Genomic DNA, 17,972 nt, shown 5'->3' on the forward strand with positions numbered 1-17,972 from the left:
GTGTGAATTGCATGTGTTTTGTCTCTGCCTCATGCAGAAGACCTTTTATGCTTATTTTGAATAATTATAATCAAGTTCACCAGTAAGAGAGATTACATTGAACTTTCTGAGAGAGGAACAATGCGCATGAGAAACGATTTAGGGTTCTACAAAGTGCGAGACAATCAGCAGGGATCAAAAAGAAATTAAACTAAAGAATACGTAAATGAAAAAACAAAAAGCCCATAACCCAACAGCACCAAAAAGTAGAGAACGATGATCTTCATCTTCCAGTATATCTAGCCGTTACTCTGACGGCTCTTTTAGTAGAGAACGAAGATGGTTTTTTTTTCATTGAAGTGCACATTAATAAATAAATAGCTATATTCGGCAAACATCTTCCCTTGGAGATGCTCTCAGAGCCGAGGAAAAATCTAACTCAACTCAAAGCTCACGAGAAGCATTAATCAGGAAAATAAACGGCTTCATTGCTTTAGATAATTAAAGGACAGAAACCTTATAGTGCATATCCAGTTACACAGTAACTAATTCCTAAATTAAAAGATGAAAAAAAAAAAAGAGGAAAATACTCATCTCAGAAAAACACAGCTTTTTATTCAAGCTTTAGTACACAATTCCTTTAGTAGATGAAAGTGATAATTCGTTGATTCTCTGACCGAATTCACCGACGCTTTACCTGAACTCACTGGGAGCTTGCGAACTTGGTGCGGAGTCGCTTGGCAGCTGCAACCATGTTGCTGAGGGCAGGTTTGACTTCAGCATACTTACGGGTCTTTAGACCACAATCAGGGTTGACCCAGAGAATGTTGCTTTCAAGGACAGCAAGCATCTTCTCAACACGGTCGGCAATTTCTTCTTCTGAGGGGATCCTAGGAGAGTGAATATCATAAACACCAGGGCCAATGCCTGCTCCATATTTCACACCCTCGCGGAAGACTGAGAGAAGCTTCTCGTCTGATCTGGAGTTCTCGATGGTGATCACATCAGCATCCATGTCAATGATTGAGTGAATGATGTCATTGAAGTTAGAGTAGCACATGTGGGTGTGGATCTGTCCAAGACATTGTTGTAGCATCATCAACAAGTGCTAGCATTATTAATCCAGCAAAGAGATGCCAGTAAAGCCATACAAAAGCACACCTTCCACCCACCCCTTCCCCCAAAATCTAGGATGCTATACAGTTCACTACATGCACCAAAATCTCCGTAGGAGAATTTTCCTGAATTTGCAAGTTTCAGTGGTGGTATATTGCCCACCGAACATTAAAGTCTAAATCATGATCTTGGGATTTTAGGGGTGGGGTGGTGATGCTGGCACTACATTTTTTTAAAGTCAACTGTCACTATCCTTTATAAATGTACCTACTCTCCATTCAATTTCCATAAAATTTATTTTTGACATTTCATTTGAAGTTGTGCCAACAAACTAAAAGGTGGTGCTATCCCAGGGGACTGCTCACCTGGTACTTCTGACTTGAATTTTAAAGTTAAAGATCATAGAATGGGTGGGAGGGATGGATTTACCTCCCACCATTTAGCCCAACATCCAATGTGTATCTTTCAAAAAACAAACACGCACACACACACAAAGAGAGAGGGAGAGAGAGGAGGAAAGAACCTGGGTAGAGTCTTCAACACCACAATTAGTGATCCTGAAAGAGTGAACAGCCCAGTTCAAATAAAAAGCATGCTCGGACTTCCTTAGGGGCAAGCCCTCTCTCAAAGCAGCTTCATCAATCTGGATGACCGTAATTCCAGCTTTCTCAAGATCCTCAACCTCATCCTTGATGGCCAAAGCAATTTGGTAACAGGTCTCAAATCTAGTACAAACATAGATAGGTATTGTCAATATATTAAATTAACAGCCTGCAAACCAAGCATGGTTATATTAGTTATATTTTTATTCCTACCTGGGCTGGTCATTTCTGACAAAGGACCAGTTCAAAATGGTAACAGGACCAGTAAGCATTCCCTTCATGGGTCGCTTAGTCATACTTTGAGCCAATGAAGACCAGAACACTGTCATCGCCTTGGGCCGGCTCACATCACCATAGATGATCGGAGGCTTGACGCAGCGAGAACCATAAGATTGGACCCAGCCATTAGCAGTGAAGGCAAAACCAGACAATTGCTCACCAAAGTACTCAACCATGTCATTCCTCTACATTGCGAGGAAATATTACCAATCAGTAAAATTTCAAAGAGAAGAAAATGCATCACAATTCAAAACTAAGCTATTTTATTTTGGGGGGGAGGATCTCACTTCTGGTTCACCATGCACCAAAACATCAATATCAAGCTCTTCCTGGAGTTTGACAACTTTGTTAATTTCCTTCTTGATGGCCTCAACATAATCTTCCTCTGAGACCCTAATTTTTATCAAAAGCAAAAAATAAATCAACACCAACTAAGCTGAAACACAAGCACTAATAAATTAAATCATAGGAGCAACTTCACAACAGTAGTTCTCACTTCTTAGCCTTGTATTCACGGCGCACTCTTCTAAGTTCTAAGGTCTGAGGAAATGATCCAATGGTGGTGGTTGGAAGAATTGGAAGGTTCAACTTCTTCTGCTGAGCGTCCAGCCTATCACTAACGTTGGTTGCACGGCGGTGGTCTGAACCCTTCAAAGCAGCAGCCTAAGCAAGAAGCCAAGAAGGATCAACACTGTAACATAAGAGCAAGCTATCCAACATAAGCCACACAGCAGAATTAAGGATGAACTAGAAACCACTCACAGCCTGTTGAACAGCCTCGTTGGTGACCCTTGGTGAGGATTTTCTAGAAGCCTGAGCTGCTGCATTTGCAGAAAAGAATTCCTGGATGTACAGAAGTAGGAGAAAAAGAACTTAGTATAGCTTTTACTAGTTCTATTAAGGAACCTTTTAAGATTAAGGTTTCTTGGTTTTCTAATATTGACCACAAACAACTCAATATGTATGAATGCAGCCAGCCATAAATCAATTCATTTGAAACAGAATGCATTAGTCGAAGATTGGGTTTAAAACTGTCTAAAAGGAACCTGATGAGCACACAATATATAAACATAAACTGGAAAATGCAGACAATGTTTAAGTTTTAAATAATGCGTTGTGTAAGATGAGAAAACTGAGAAATGAGGTACCCCATCCTTCTGTCCAGAAAGTGCCTTGGCCAAGGCATTTACTTCAACAACTTTCTGTGCTGCAAACGCAAGCCATGACTTGATCTCTTTGTCCAACTTAGGCTCGTTAACTAGATCAACAGCGGTGTGGAGAAGAGAGCAGGAAGTAGATACTACAAGCTTGTCTGTAGAAGCATAAGATAGATACATTTTTCAACTTCATGTCAAGTACAATAGATTCATTTTTCAACTTCATGTCAAGTACAACAAAATGGCAATGATAAAACACGGTACGAAAGCATTAATACCTTTGCCCACAATGCCCTCAAGAGCATGTAGTACACTGAGGGAAGAAGCAAGATCGTTAGCCCAAATGTTCCTTCCATCAACCACTCCAGCAAAGAGGTATTTTCCAGAAGGGAATCCACCCTTGATCAAATCTAGGGTCTTTGTTCCTCGAACCAGGTCAAACCCAAACCCAGTAACACTCTTCAAAGAAATTAGTGTTTTGTATGCCTCAACGGGAACATCAGCAAAGTATGTCTCAATCAGAACATTCAAACCAGATAGGGATGCCTCAAGTGCTGAGTAAGCATGAGTAAATGCTTGCAATTCATGCACTCCAAGATCCATCACAAGCTTAGGCTCATCAAACTGTATCCAGGTTGCTCCAGCTGCTTTTAGTTCGGCCACAACTTCCCTGGAAAGAAACTAATCATCAGCATAGATTCTTGAGATGGAAACAATTAGCATAACCTAATATCCACCCAAAGGGAAAAAAGTTGGACACTCACTGATAGATGGGAAGAATCTTGTCAATTAGGGAGAGAAGTGAAAAGGATTTCTCCACACCCTTTGCTGGTTTTGATAGCAACAAGTATGAAACAGGACCTACGAGGACCGGCACAGTATCAACTCCAAGCTGCATCACAGAGACAAAAGATTGTTAGTTAACCAGGAAAATCCTTTAGAAACAATAAAGTAGGATAATGTTTGAAGTCAAACCAAACACCAAGAATAGTTCCAGCAGCACAACGAACAAGAGCAACAACACAAGATGCTCAATTTCCATTGGACATTTAAAATACACCACAAGCAATCTATTTTCCCTCAATTATGCAACACATGCTCATGAAGACACAATCCTAACACAATGTGTCAACGATATGATTGAGGCAGTCAGATGGGACTAAGCAATTACTTTCTATGAGAAACTTTAAAATTAACACAGGCACCAAGGTAAAAGTGTGGATATCAAGACAAGAAGGTTGTTGTTCTGTAACCATGATACTTCTATTTATTTATACTGACATGCATGTTTCGTGAACTTTCATTTTGGTTTTTATTCCGAGTAAGAAACCCTCATTCTCTTTCCATAATATCATATTCAAGCTGAATATCCGTGGAAGATTCAGGGGTCCCCATGATTATTTATCATGTACAAAGAAAACCATTCAAATATCAACAGACAAAAAGAGAGAAATCATAAATAACATAGAGAGGATAACTTACAGCCTTGGCCTCCTTGTACTCGATGACAGCCTTGTGGGATGCGTAGGAGAAGTTAACTTCTGGTCCCAATTCAGGGACAATGTAATGGCTGCACCAATATTTCAATATCATTCATTTAGCGTTAGTGGCAGCACTGTTAGACTTCAAATGAACTAAGCATATCACATTGACTGGAAAAATTTCAACACTTACTAGTTGGTATCAAACCACTTGGTCATTTCCATGGCGGGGACAGAGGCATTACCTCTGGCCATGGAAAAATAGACATCAAACCCAATCTCACCACCATTCCATCCGTATCTAGGAGGAACAGCACCAAGCATTGCTGTAGTATCCAAAACTTGATCATAGTATGAAAAGGTGTTGCTAGGAATAAACTTGATTCCAGCATCAGACATCTGCTTCCAGATGGATGACCTGAGATCAGCTGCCACGTTCTGCAAATCTTCAGCACTGCTCTTTCCATCCCAGAAAGATTCCAAAGCGAACTTGAGCTCCCTCTTGGGACCCATGCGAGGATAACCAACAACGTGGGATGCCATTGCTCTGTTTCAACATCAGCCATTGAAAAAAGCTTAGATCCCAATTCATGTCTTAAACAACAGCCAACATGCATATAAAACAACCATAAAATTGCTTCACAAAAAATGAAAAATGAAGTGTTATGAACTGCCAATCCTAAAACAAAACGCAGAAAAGGACTGTGGCATCAACAAATACATTAAAAAATGAGAGACAATGCATCAAATCTGATAAAACTATTGCCAGATATAAACATAAGGGAACAAAAGAATCGGCTAATTTCATTAAACCCAAACTAACTCCTATTGACACGGGAAATAGAAAAGCAACTGGACCAATGATTAAACACAGAATGTTTCATTAGAATAAAACAATAAAGGAGCACAGTCAACAGGGAATTTCCATACAAGTCGATCAAAAGTTTAACCTCCACCTTTTGGGATCTAGCTAAAATCCTTTGAGCAAAAGTGGATCTATCTATATAGTTGAAAAAATTTCAAACTTTATCCCATCAATGAACAAGAAAAGGAAAACTGGATCAAAATTAATGATCCAAATCCAATTTGATTCAAAACCGACATCCAAACAAACCTTCTAACCATATTTATATCTAATCAACTAACACAACTCCCAACGATAACAACCATTGCCGTGATTAATGAAAAACATGACATAAACATATGTCAACCACACCCTTTCATTTCCCATTTCCAGATCTGAAACAATTTCCTACACCAAATCCAGATTCAAACACTATAACCAAACAAACCCTTCATTAAAAAAAAAAAAAAACCAAACCAAAAGCTGAAGTCTTTAAACATTTCAAGATCCCAAAGACCTCAACTTCACCAGTCCAAACTCCACCATTTCCATCACAAAAACAAAACCACCCCACTTGCAAACAATACCAGATCAATGAACAAACAAACTCATGACAAGAACTTGCACACTCTCCATCAGATCCACAAGTTCACTCATTCAACAAGCAAACAAGAGAAGAATCAGGTACCAAAAATTGGATTTCAGAAATGAAGTCATGTGCTTTGCACGAAATAGTACCTAACAGAGAAGTAGCGAAGAAGAAAAGGAGGGGAGTTGAAGTTGGAGGTAGTTAAAGAAGACGGGAACGAGAGAGAGCCAACCGAGATGACTCTAAGAGATGTGAACGGCGCCAGTATGTGCTGAGAGACCTGGTTCATATAGAACGCTAAAATCCTGTACGCACGCTGTTCTGCGGTCCCACTCTCGCTTCAGATCTAAACCCAAACTGGGTTTTTCATTATTATTATTATCAAGATTTATTTATTTGATACTAATTAAGATTTATTTCATTAAAAAAAAAAAAGTACTGCGACCTTTTTATTCTGTTTTCGTTTATTATTTTATCCAGTTCTCAGATATTTTCATGTTTTTCAGTGCCAGGGAAAATGGTTACCATCAATGCATGGTATTTGTAGTGGTAAAAAATGCATGGTGAAAAGGTAAAACACCATTGAAGTAAAGGGACTCTTTGGAGATGAAATGATAATTTAATGTTTTGAAAAAACTCAAAGACAAAAATGAACTTCATGTTCAAATGCAGTGTTTTTCATCATTTTTCTTTACAAGTTCTGCATTATTTTTTAAATAAAAGTGAGCTATATTTTTTATATAGTAGTTTTTGAGTGATGTAAAAATTTAAAATTATTTTCTTTATATCCTTATATTCAGTTTATGTCCAAGATAAAACAAATCCAATATAAATTTTTTTTAGTTAACAACATGGTTTTCTTATAATAATTTTAGATTTTGAGCAAGATAAAAAATTAGTATTGTATTATTAAATTACCATGAATGCAGCATGTTAGGGTGACTATTATAAATTTTAATTTTAATTTTTTATGGAAAAAAGTTTTAATCTTTATTTTTTATATAAAAAATCATTTTTATTCTAAGTATAATTTATGTGTTTTTTAATTTTATATAGAAAATAAAAATTAAAAAAAGAAAAATGCTAAAAATAAAAGGCATGATGTTTTTTTTTTCAATAAAGAAACCTGAATATTGTGATTTAAACATGTTTTAAATCCTATGTTTAGCGATCCACTCGTTAATGAATACATGTAAATTAAATAATAAAATTTAATGGCTTTTTATGAATACATGTAAAATGCCTCATGGCTTTTTATGAATACATGTAAAATGCCGCAATGCTCTTAACATCATCCTTAATGCTCTTAACATCATCCTTCATAGGATAAAATTAATGTAAATATATGATGTTTGTATAAGTTTAATCAATATAAATTGAATATATACAAGCTAAAAATAGTGATAAAATCTTATGAATAAATCATAAATTTTAGTTTGGATTTAATAACGCTATATATATTTTTGAAAATGTTTATAAATTAAAAATAAAATAAAATAATTTTTAATATCAACTCAATAAAATTATAAAAAATATATCAAAATTTTATATATATTTAATATTAAAAAAAACAAATTAAACAAGTGTAGTCGAAGATTGTAGTAGGTTAATTTATCTAGGGAAAAAATTACCTAATCCTTTTTCTTCTTTTTTTTGTGGGGGGGGTTGGTGGGTACGAGCCATCTTTAAAATCTTATATCCTCAACCATAATGAATGTGACCACGACCATAATCTTATATCCTCAACCATAATGAATGTGTGACCACACAACAAAAGTCCAATTTTTATTTTTATTATTTTTATAGTAATTTCCAATGCGACGTCAATGTGGAAGTTGGTGGTGGCCTAGTGGATGTATGCTGGTAGGGCACTTCCCTAACTATGAGGTATGCCGTGTTTGGCCACCATAGATTCATCAAGGTTCCACTTCGGGGCCTGTGATTTATAATTTTTCAATTTCACCCTTTACTTGTCCAAAAGTTTTGAATTATCATTGATCGTTGAGGTCTTCGTGACATCTGACTACAATTTCTTGACATTTTATTTCTCCATGTGTTTTCGGGTGTTTGACATTAAAAAAAATTAATTAGATTTTTTTAGTTTTTTCTATAGTTTTGGTATATTGGTTTTAAGAATAAAAAAATTATTTAAATATATTTTCAATCCAAAAACACTCTTGAAAAACAATTAAAAACATACTTCAGATTTTAAGTGAGAGATTACAAGTTTAAATTCTAGATGGAGATTGGAGGAACATCATTATTATCATGTGACTAAGAGTCTATTTCATTATATTTAAGTGACCTTGCAATGGATTACCGATGATTTTGAGAGGATAAAATTAAAAATAAAATAAAAAAGTGGGTTTTTCTGGGAAATTTATACTCAGTATGATACAGTATTTTAGAAAACTGCAGGGATAAAATTAAAATTCTGCAAACTATGAACTGATAAGAATGAAGTTTACCCAACTCTGATTATGGCAATTAAAAAAACTGAGAGAGGGTTACAAAGTTATTAAATTAAAAAAAAAAAAGAACTTAATTTTCATTAGAAAATTAATTATTGCAAGACTATCAGATGTTAGTAAAATGAGTTGGTGAGATAGGACCATCATTCAATATTCACATGTAAGCCTCCATGGTCCATACTCTTTAAAGTTAATATATATCTAAAAAAGAATACATTTAAGTTTTATATATATATATTATTTTGTACGTTTTTTAATAATATTAAGTTGAAAAAATCTCGGTTTAATATCTTAAAAGAAAATCCAAGTACACTATCAAACAAAGCGAATAATTAATGGATAAATTATCACTCAATTAATATAAGTGTTTCTATTTCTCTTAAGAACTAATTTTCAAGTTCTTAGAGTCGAATATAGTTCCATCAAAACAGATCCATGGAGGTGCATCACCAAGAAAAAAAGTAAGGAGATACTCTGCAATTTGCTACAATAATTCTGCAACGATGGACTTTTGTGTTAGTGACCCATATAAAATAATTGGCAATCACAACATTTTCTGTATAAAAAGTCGAAGTTAGATGGCTCAAATTCCTCCCTTTTTTTTTATTTACGTGGAGTGTCCGGCCAGCTTGCACGCATCACGACTAATCTCTACAGCCTACTGAATACCCTGCAAACCCAGCAGACAGGTAAGGCATCGCGAGAGTGACAAGCGTGCACGCCAAGACTCGAACCCATGTACAATGAAAGGAGATTGTCTCCTTCCACCACTAGGGCAAGCCCCTCGATGCAAATTCCTACTTTTATTGACTATTAATCTGGCTAAAATACCACCAAAATCACGAATGAGGTTCAAAGATTGGAGGGTAACCCGAAGCCGATCATATCAATGCTATCAAATCTGATTTAAGATTTGATTTATTTAATTTAATTTAACTTTTAATATTAAATAGGTGTTTAAAAGAATGATAATAATGGTGATTTAAAGTATTTTTTTTAAAAAATATATTACCGCTAGGCCAAGCCCCTCGGTGCAAATTCCTACTTTTATTGATTCCAACTCTGATTATGGCAATTAAAAAAACAGAGAGAGGGTTACAAAGTAATTAAATTAAAAAAAAAAAAAACTTAATTTTCATTAGAAAATTAGCCATTGCAAGACTATCAGCATGTTAGTAAAATGAGTTGGTGAGATAGGACCATCATTCAATATTCACATGTAAGCCTCCATGGTCCATACTCTTTAAAGTTAATATATATCTAAAAAAGAATACATTTAAGTTTTTTATATATATTATTTTGTATGTTTTTTAATATTTTTTTAATAATATTAAGTTGAAAAAATCTCGGTTTAATATCTTAAAAGAAAATCCAAGTACACTATCAAACAAAGCGAATAATTAATGGATAAATTATCACTCAATTAATATAAGTGTTTCTATTTCTCTTAAGAACTAATTTTCAAGTTCTTAGAGTCGAATATAGTTCCATCAAAACAGATCCATGGAGGTGCATCACCAAGAAAAAAAGTAAGGAGATACTCTGCAATTTGCTACAATAATTCTGCAACGATGGACTTTTGTGTTAGTGACCCATATAAAATAATTGGCAATCACAACATTTTCTGTATAAAAAGTCGAAGTTAGATGCCTCAAATTCCTTTTTTTTTTTTTTTATTTATGCGGGGTGTCCGAGCCAGCTTGCACGCACCACGACTAATCCCCACGGTCTACTGAATACCCTGCAAACCCAGCAGACAGGTAAGGCATCGCGAGAGTGATAAGCATGCACCACGACTAATCTCCATTGTCTCCTCCCACCGCTAGGCCAAGCCCCTCGGTGCAAATTCCTACTTTTATTGATTATTAATCTGGCTAAAATACCACCAAAATCACGAATGAGGTTCAAAGAATGGAGGGTAGCCCGAAACTGATCATATCAATGCTATCAAATCTGATTTAAGATTTGATTTATTTAATTTAATTTAATTTTTAATATTAAATAGGTGTTTAAAAGAATGATAATAATGGTGATTTAAAGTATTTTTTTTAAAAAATATATTAAAATAATATACATATTTTATTTTAAAAAAATTATTTTTCATATTAATATATTAAAATAATATAAATACATAAAAAATTAACTTTAAAAAACAAAATTTCAACTATATTTTTGTCAAAGCTATAAAGTTCTAATCCCTCTTTTTCTTAACTATTAAATCGGCCTCAATCTACCATGGCACCTCCCCTAACCAGAATTGCAAATGAGGCTTATAGATTGGAGGGTCCACGCAGGGATCGACATGAGCCACCCGTAATCCGAACCAAACAATATACTTACCAAACCATTAAAGAACCCTTTTTTTAATTAAAAAAAACATAAAAAACTCTTAGTTACTTTACCAAATCAATACCATTACACATTAGATGACTACGAGACTTGATTAAGCTAAAATTTAATTTGAATTTTTTTAAATAATATTTTTTTAATTGATTTAAATAAATTTGGATCGGTTAATCTAATTTATGAATCAAGTTTGGATTAAGTAATGTTTAAAAAAATGATTAATGATTATTTTTTAAAATATTTTTTATTTTAAAATAATATTTTTATATTAAAAATATTTTAAATATCAGTATATTTATATGAATAATTATTAAATCACTAAAGTTAATAAAATTTTATAAATCAATATTTTATATGAAAACATTACCCAAATATTATATTTTTAAAATAAACTCATTCAACCTCTTCAGATTTAATAACTATATCCACTCTTAATAACCATATATATATATATATATATATATATATATATATATAACCACTCAGCAGCAATGCATCGTAAAAAACTTTTCAAGAGGCCAAATGAACAAGAATCACAACTATATTTTTTTATTCGATTGAAAAAAATATTTTTAGATTAAATTGTACGTTAATCGAACCTCTCGTCCCTTTTTTTTTTCATATAGTTTTTAGGTAAAAAAATATCTTTTAATAAAGGAAAAATTAGAAGACAACGTCTCATTTCAAAATTTCAATTATCTGAAACAATGAATCGAGATGCACACTAGTGGCAAGCACACAGAGACGAAACCCTCTTGAAAGCACTTAAAAATCCCATCAACCTTGAAATATTCTTAGTTGCTTCTTTGAAACTAAAAAAATTATAGTATATTTATTTTTATGTTTTAAAAAGTATTTTTATTTTTTTATTTTAAATTAATATTTTTTTAATATTTTCAGATTATTTTAATATATTGATGTTAAAAATAAATTTTAAAAAATAAAAATTTATTATTCTAATATATTTTTAAATTAAAAAAAAAACTTTAAAAATCATCCTCCAGGACATTTCCAATCTCTATGTGTGAGAATTCTAAGCAACATATTACTGGTTTACTCTAATTCTCCAATTCCAGGTATGAAAATGAAACCTTCACAGACAAGGCGCACCTCACCAGATCCTCTATCATTCGAGACTGATGCGGGCTGCCTATCATGCATTTTATTTTGAGGAAAAGCCTGTACTAGTCAAATCAGCTTTTTGATATTAATGGATAATTTTTAATTCAATTGAAGCAAACAAGAATCCCATCTAAGATCAGGCAGACTGAAGATCAGTACTTTTCTTGTGACAGAGACCTATCTACTTCTGTTTTACAATGAATCTGAGCTGCATTTAGTTTAGAACTTCTCTTTCAAGAATAAAGCAAACAAGAATTGCCTTCAATTTAATCTATGTTGAAGATGCTTACTTTCTGCGATGCCATTAGGGTATGCATCTTGTTTCTTGATTGCAAGCATGGAAAATCAGAACTTGTTGAAATAGCTTGTTTAATTTGTGAAGGATAAGCCCTGGCCCATTGGCTTTTGCCATCTACCACTGAATCATTAAGAGTTCTTTTTCTTTCTTTCCCCACCTTTTGTTTTTGTAAAAATTAATCAAGATTTTGCTCTCCACAGTACCCGATTGAGATTCTTGCTTTCATTCAAGCAACTTGGCAGGTTTTAGATCTTTTCAGTATAGTCATTTCTTTGCCTCAATATTCATTCACTAGGAAAATAATATTCTCCTCCATAATTATCACAGTTAGAGACTTTCAAGTGATAAGAGAGGTGAAATGAAGGCGTTGAAATACTAGAAGCACAGCAAGAAATGAAGCTACCAAATGCCCCATTAATCATAGCAACCAAGGCCCTTCACTTACTAACTCTAGTGGAATCGCCCGTGAACTAGCTGACTCCTACAAACACCCTCTTATCGATGAAGATGATATAACCAAAGCCCTTAAAAGCATCCATCCAACCTCCTCATCCAGAACCAAGGTCTCAAATGAACATTTCAGGACGTTAATTTTCGAAGTTTTGTACCATGTAGCTTCTGCCCAGCTCAATCGGCAGATCTCAGTGATCATCAACACAACACTCTCCGATCGTGCCTACCTTGATCAGCTCGCGTAGCTCGCTCACTCGAGGAAGGCTTGTTTGATCATCATCGGATGTGATGCACAGGTTCCGCAAAGAGCTGGTTATGGTGTTCCTGGTGATATTCTGAAGCTCCCTGTCGACACAGTTATTATTTTCATTAGATAAAGTCGTATCTGGTGACCATTCCATGGCACGTCCCCTCACGGAAAGCGCGGAGCACCTTCAAGATTACCCATCAGGTAATGTGTTTCTTCAATCTTCTCCTTCACAGGAAAAGGTCCCGAAAGAGAGCGATAGAAAAAAAACCCAATCAATGACCATTTGCACGCTTTATTCTTATCAGAAAAACCTTGAAAGGATAAACTTGTATGCAAGCGTTGCTTGAAATTCATTTCAGATCAAAACTATCACTGTGACGAGTGTGATGAATTCATCCTACACAAGTCATGTGCCGAGACACCTGACCAAATAAAGGCTACTGCACAAAACTGCCCTCAATATCTGTGAGAAATTAGCCCCAAGTATGAATTCTCAAATACACATAAATGTAGCAATTGTGATGAATTCTCTACCAGCTGTTACGATTGCGTCTCGAAACCAACCTCCAGTGTGGATTCCTGCCAGCAATTCTTCACCACAAATGGCATGAACACCCTCTAAATTTCATTCACATGTCACATGGGTTTAATTACCAATACCTATGCTGTACTTGTGGTAAACTAGGCAATCTACTAGCTACAAATGTTATGACTGCAATTATGGTCTTCATTTCAATTGTGTTTTGCTTCCAATACTGTCTCTTCCAAAAGTGACAGCACCTGTTGTCTCTTGTTCGGCAAGAAGATTACGTTGAGTACACTTGCGACATTTGCAAGGAAAAAGGGGACCGAAGCTATTGGTTTTTTCGGTGTGGAGATTGTGATTTGTCTGTTCACTAATTGTAATTGTGCATACCTGATCTCAGTGTGGAGATTGTGATTTGTCTGTTCACTTATAGTGCATCCCTGATCTGAACAACAGCACTGTAACCTATTAGGATCACTCTCCAATTTCTATTAAATAGCTCTGCATATTTAAGCTGTTTTTGACAGCACAAAGATGTTAATGATATTCTATAAATGACTTGTATATTTGGACATATGCTTTGTCTTCAATGCTTTCTTTTTAATGATAGCCTGTTTACAACTTAATGGTACTTACAAGCTCTCATTTTAGTATACAGTGATTCAAACTACAAGAAAAATTGACTCATGTTCTTATAAATTCTAAGCTGACCATCTTATTTCCTCGTAAGAAACTATCATCTCCAGATACATTAAGATGGGAATTCTTAGTTGTTTCCTAATACGTGTGACTTTAAAACATATGAATGACCATCATGTTCCTCTGATGTATGGTTATATATAGGCGTTGAAGAGAGAAATTGTCATGGTTGAGGATACTGCAGGTTAATGAAATAACCAAGTTAATAATAAGGATAGCGAGTCAAAATCATAACAATTTTAATAAGGTTATAGAACCCAGTCTAGAATCAATCCGATTCAGCAAATCATAATTTTTTTTACCAAAACTTTTTTTTTTTTTGAAAAATCATAGCCTAGATTAATCTGTCTACTCAAGGATAAACTTGCCCAACCCATAACCCAGGTTAGGCCTTGAAACTAGCATAAGGTCACATAAATATGAAATACGTAAGAATCTTGCATCACAATTGTTCATCCTTTGTTATCATTCTACAGATTCCACAGAATATTCATCCTCCAGTATCTTTTCTAATCACTGATGATTTTTCAACTAAATTCAAATTCGAAAAAAAAATATGTATCCTTCAACAGGGAAGGCATGAGGTGGGTTCAACGCTGTGGACTGCTGTCAAATCCCCCCTGCAAGAAAGTTCCAAATTGCATGCCTCTTCGTTAAATCACAAACAGGGTACTACCTGCTAACTTTGTGTGTATATCTGGTGGTGGTGGGGTAGTAAATACCATTAGAACTTAATAAATAGCTGGGATAAGATATGATTGGAACGAACTGATCGATACGCTGCAGGGCACATGCAAGAAGACCTGATGGATATATGGACATATGTTTCTGGCTGACCGGTTTGTTTCGAGAAATTCTTTGGAACTGTTTTTCAAGACCATATTTGCCAATTATCCACAGGTTGAAATAACACCATCAATAACTGGAGGAAGACCCTTTATTCATATTTTGACCAGATGATTCTCCTGTGAATCACATAGAAGCAGACTTAAACATTTTCCATCAATAACCCGCACATAAACACTAACCCCTTTCAGATTCTGTGTCCATGAGTAATCGCCGTCCATATCCAAACCATTGCCCTTGTTTGGATCGAGTAAAGTTTTCTTCTCTCCCTTCACCTTCTTCTCCCTGTTTGCTAATTCCCTGCTGCTGCATAAAAGATAACAAGGACTTCAGCACGTACTAAACACATTATTGGGGCTCATCCAATAGTTGAAGTTTCTGAATGAAGATGACTATTTGATATGATATCATAAATTTAATGACAAAGTTTAAATACTAAGCACACGATAAGAGCTGGCATGTGGCCTTCACTTGAGAAAATATAATACAAAATCATTTCATGCCAGGATCTTGTTCTATCATTTCGAGTTTTTAAATTGGGACTTTGACCTTGTGACGCTTTATACATGGTTGTTGATGGCAGTGTCCCCAGCAGCTAGGAAGGAAGAAATCCTTCGGAGGACAAGTTCTGCTCTTCCTTATTCTATTCGAGTTTCATATTTTCCTCCCTGGACACGGGTGGTGCACGGTTGCCGACGTTAATCTGTGATGTAAGGCCTTGGGTTAAATCCTGAAATGTTTGGTTGTCACCGTAACGCTTCTAGTTGCCGCAGTGGAGTTTAGAATCCAGAGCAGACTATCAATGATAAGTAGGAATACGGTGAGGATGAAATGATGTCAAGTCATCGCGCCGCTTATATTCTTGGTGACACACGTGCTGCAGTGGTCGGAACAAAGGGGCGCGATCACGCACGAGTGACCTGAAATTTTGAAGCCTGTCTTTTAGTACAACAGGCATAATGGGCCGAAAGCCCAAAACATGATCTTAACTTGGCCTTCTGTTCATGTACATCATCACTATAAAATAATAATAATAATAAAATATATACCCCTCTCCTTTTCTTACATGGTAAGTTTCATTTCTCCCAAAAAAAAAAAAAAACAAATAACAGAAGAAAACCCTTCAAAGATCCAAGTAAAAAGACCAAAGCAAGATCCCTAATCCACTGATCTAGAAACCCTAATTTCCTTTCAAAATCAACGAACATGTCGAGGGAATTCGCTGTGCCACCAGTAGTCTTCCCGTCCGGCGGAAACCCGACTGTCGCCACTGGCGGAAACATCCAGCAACGCCGAGCACCAACTGCTCCATTCCAACCTTCTCGTCCATCAAACTCCGGAATCCCTTTTATGTCATTCGAAATCGGATCCGCTGCCACGAACACGGCCGGTACAATCGGCGTAGGAACTGGTCCTCTCGGTGGTGCAGCCAACTTCGATGACGAAGAACCACTCCTCGTCGAACTCGGGATCCACCCAGACCAAATTTGGAAGAAAACTAAATCGATTTTAAATCCGTTCCGGGTGAACCCGACGTTCCACAAGGATTCGGATCTATCCGGCCCGATATTTTTGTATCTCTCATTCTGCTTGTTTCAATTACTTGCCGGAAAAATCCAATTTGGCGTGATACTGGGATGGATTGTCGTTTCCTCGATTTTCTTATACATTGTGTTCAATATGTTGGCTGGTAGACATGGGAATTTAGACCTGCACACGTGTACGAGTGTGATTGGTTACTGTTTGTTGCCTGTGGTGATTTTATCGGCGGTTTCGCTGTTTGTGCCGCAAAATGGGGCTATTAGGTTTGGGATTGCTGGGGTTTTCGTGATTTGGGCTACGAGGGCTTGCACGAATTTGATGGTTGCTGTTGCTGATGGTGGAGAGGAGCACCGTGGATTGATTGCGTACGCCTGTTTCTTGATCTACACTTTGTTTTCATTGCTTGTTATATTTTAGTAGTGATGATTGGTGGGAATTTGAATCGATGGGATATTTTTGGTATCATTATGTAGTTTTTGGATTGTGGCTTTGATAGAATTTTTGCGTTTGATGTTAATAATATGTTAGTGGGCACTCATTATTTTTGACCGAATGAGTTTTGCTAATTCTGACTTTGGCAGTTTTATGTTTCTCTGATATTTATATAATTAAGGTTTTCTCCTCAGATCAAGAAAAGAGAGTGAATCTTTTTAGGTATTATCTTGATTAGATCATTTTCAGGAAGTATTGTATGTGTTGATATGCTCTCCTCCCTTCTTTAAAAAAAAAAAATCAGAGGTAAGGAGTAGATTTATGTACACCATTTGAAGAGAACGCAAGAAACTTAGAAAATCAGTCTTTCTAGAGAAATTATAATGAAACACAATACAAAGATGCCAGAAAATAGCTGTTAGATACGAGTATTGTCCATCAATGCTGAATCATTTATTCCTTATCTTGGCGAGGAAATGATTAGTTAACTGGTATGGAGTAGTATAGATATGGAATATGGATAGAGAATGCCTATGATTTTGTTATACTGAATTCGGTAGGGGATTAGTTCAGCTTAGCTAATGATACATCTTTTTGACACAGATGAGTTGTTGACCTCTGTAATTCTCAGAGCCAAACATCACTGGCAGTGGGACTGGTTGGTGAGAATGAGAGGGGGGTGTTTGATGCTCAAGAGCATCCTGCTGGTGGTGAATAATACTGATTCACCAATGGACACGAGTATAGTTATCCCAACAAGTACATCTATTGGGTGTGAATGTTAGTTGAGTAGCTAGAGTAAATACCAGATCTGTTGCAAGCCATGTTTCACAGTGAGAGCTAGGACTATATTGGGCTTAGCTTTCTGTAATAGAGAACATTCCAAATATACATGCCTCTTTTCCTTTCACCAAATTTGTTCATGGGTTGGCTGTTTGTA

At 35.6% G+C, this 17,972-nt stretch overlaps 2 protein-coding genes across 3 annotated transcripts; one reads left to right on the forward strand and one right to left on the reverse strand.

Annotated features, from left to right (window-relative positions):
- Positions 1 to 442: 442 nt before the first annotated feature.
- On the reverse strand, positions 443 to 6,351 carry LOC105139374 (5-methyltetrahydropteroyltriglutamate--homocysteine methyltransferase-like). Of its 2 annotated transcripts, XM_011045796.1 has the most exons (13): positions 6,197 to 6,351; positions 4,808 to 5,161; positions 4,616 to 4,703; positions 3,898 to 4,025; positions 3,412 to 3,803; positions 3,125 to 3,288; positions 2,739 to 2,819; positions 2,473 to 2,639; positions 2,264 to 2,369; positions 1,911 to 2,161; positions 1,619 to 1,820; positions 651 to 1,051; positions 443 to 620 (listed from the first exon to the last, which is right to left on the reverse strand). In XM_011045796.1, exons 1-12 carry the CDS (start codon positions 6,334 to 6,336, stop codon positions 683 to 685), a joined length of 2,442 nt encoding a protein of 813 aa, XP_011044098.1. In that variant the 5' UTR covers positions 6,337 to 6,351; the 3' UTR covers positions 443 to 620; positions 651 to 682. The 2 variants fall into 2 exon arrangements, with proteins under 2 accessions (XP_011044098.1, XP_011044091.1); XM_011045789.1 differs by having other exon boundaries at positions 443 to 1,051.
- Positions 6,352 to 16,109: 9,758 nt separating this feature from the next.
- On the forward strand, positions 16,110 to 17,225 carry LOC105139391 (protein YIPF5 homolog). Its single transcript, XM_011045805.1, has one exon. The coding sequence runs from the start codon at positions 16,265 to 16,267 to the stop codon at positions 17,015 to 17,017; it is 753 nt and encodes a 250-aa protein (XP_011044107.1). The 5' UTR covers positions 16,110 to 16,264; the 3' UTR covers positions 17,018 to 17,225.
- The last annotated feature ends 747 nt before the right edge of the window (positions 17,226 to 17,972 follow it).

Source organism: Populus euphratica, unplaced genomic scaffold (genome assembly GCF_000495115.2).
Source record: "Populus euphratica unplaced genomic scaffold, PopEup_1.0 scaffold3.1, whole genome shotgun sequence".
Lineage (NCBI taxonomy): Eukaryota > Viridiplantae > Streptophyta > Magnoliopsida > Malpighiales > Salicaceae > Populus > Populus euphratica.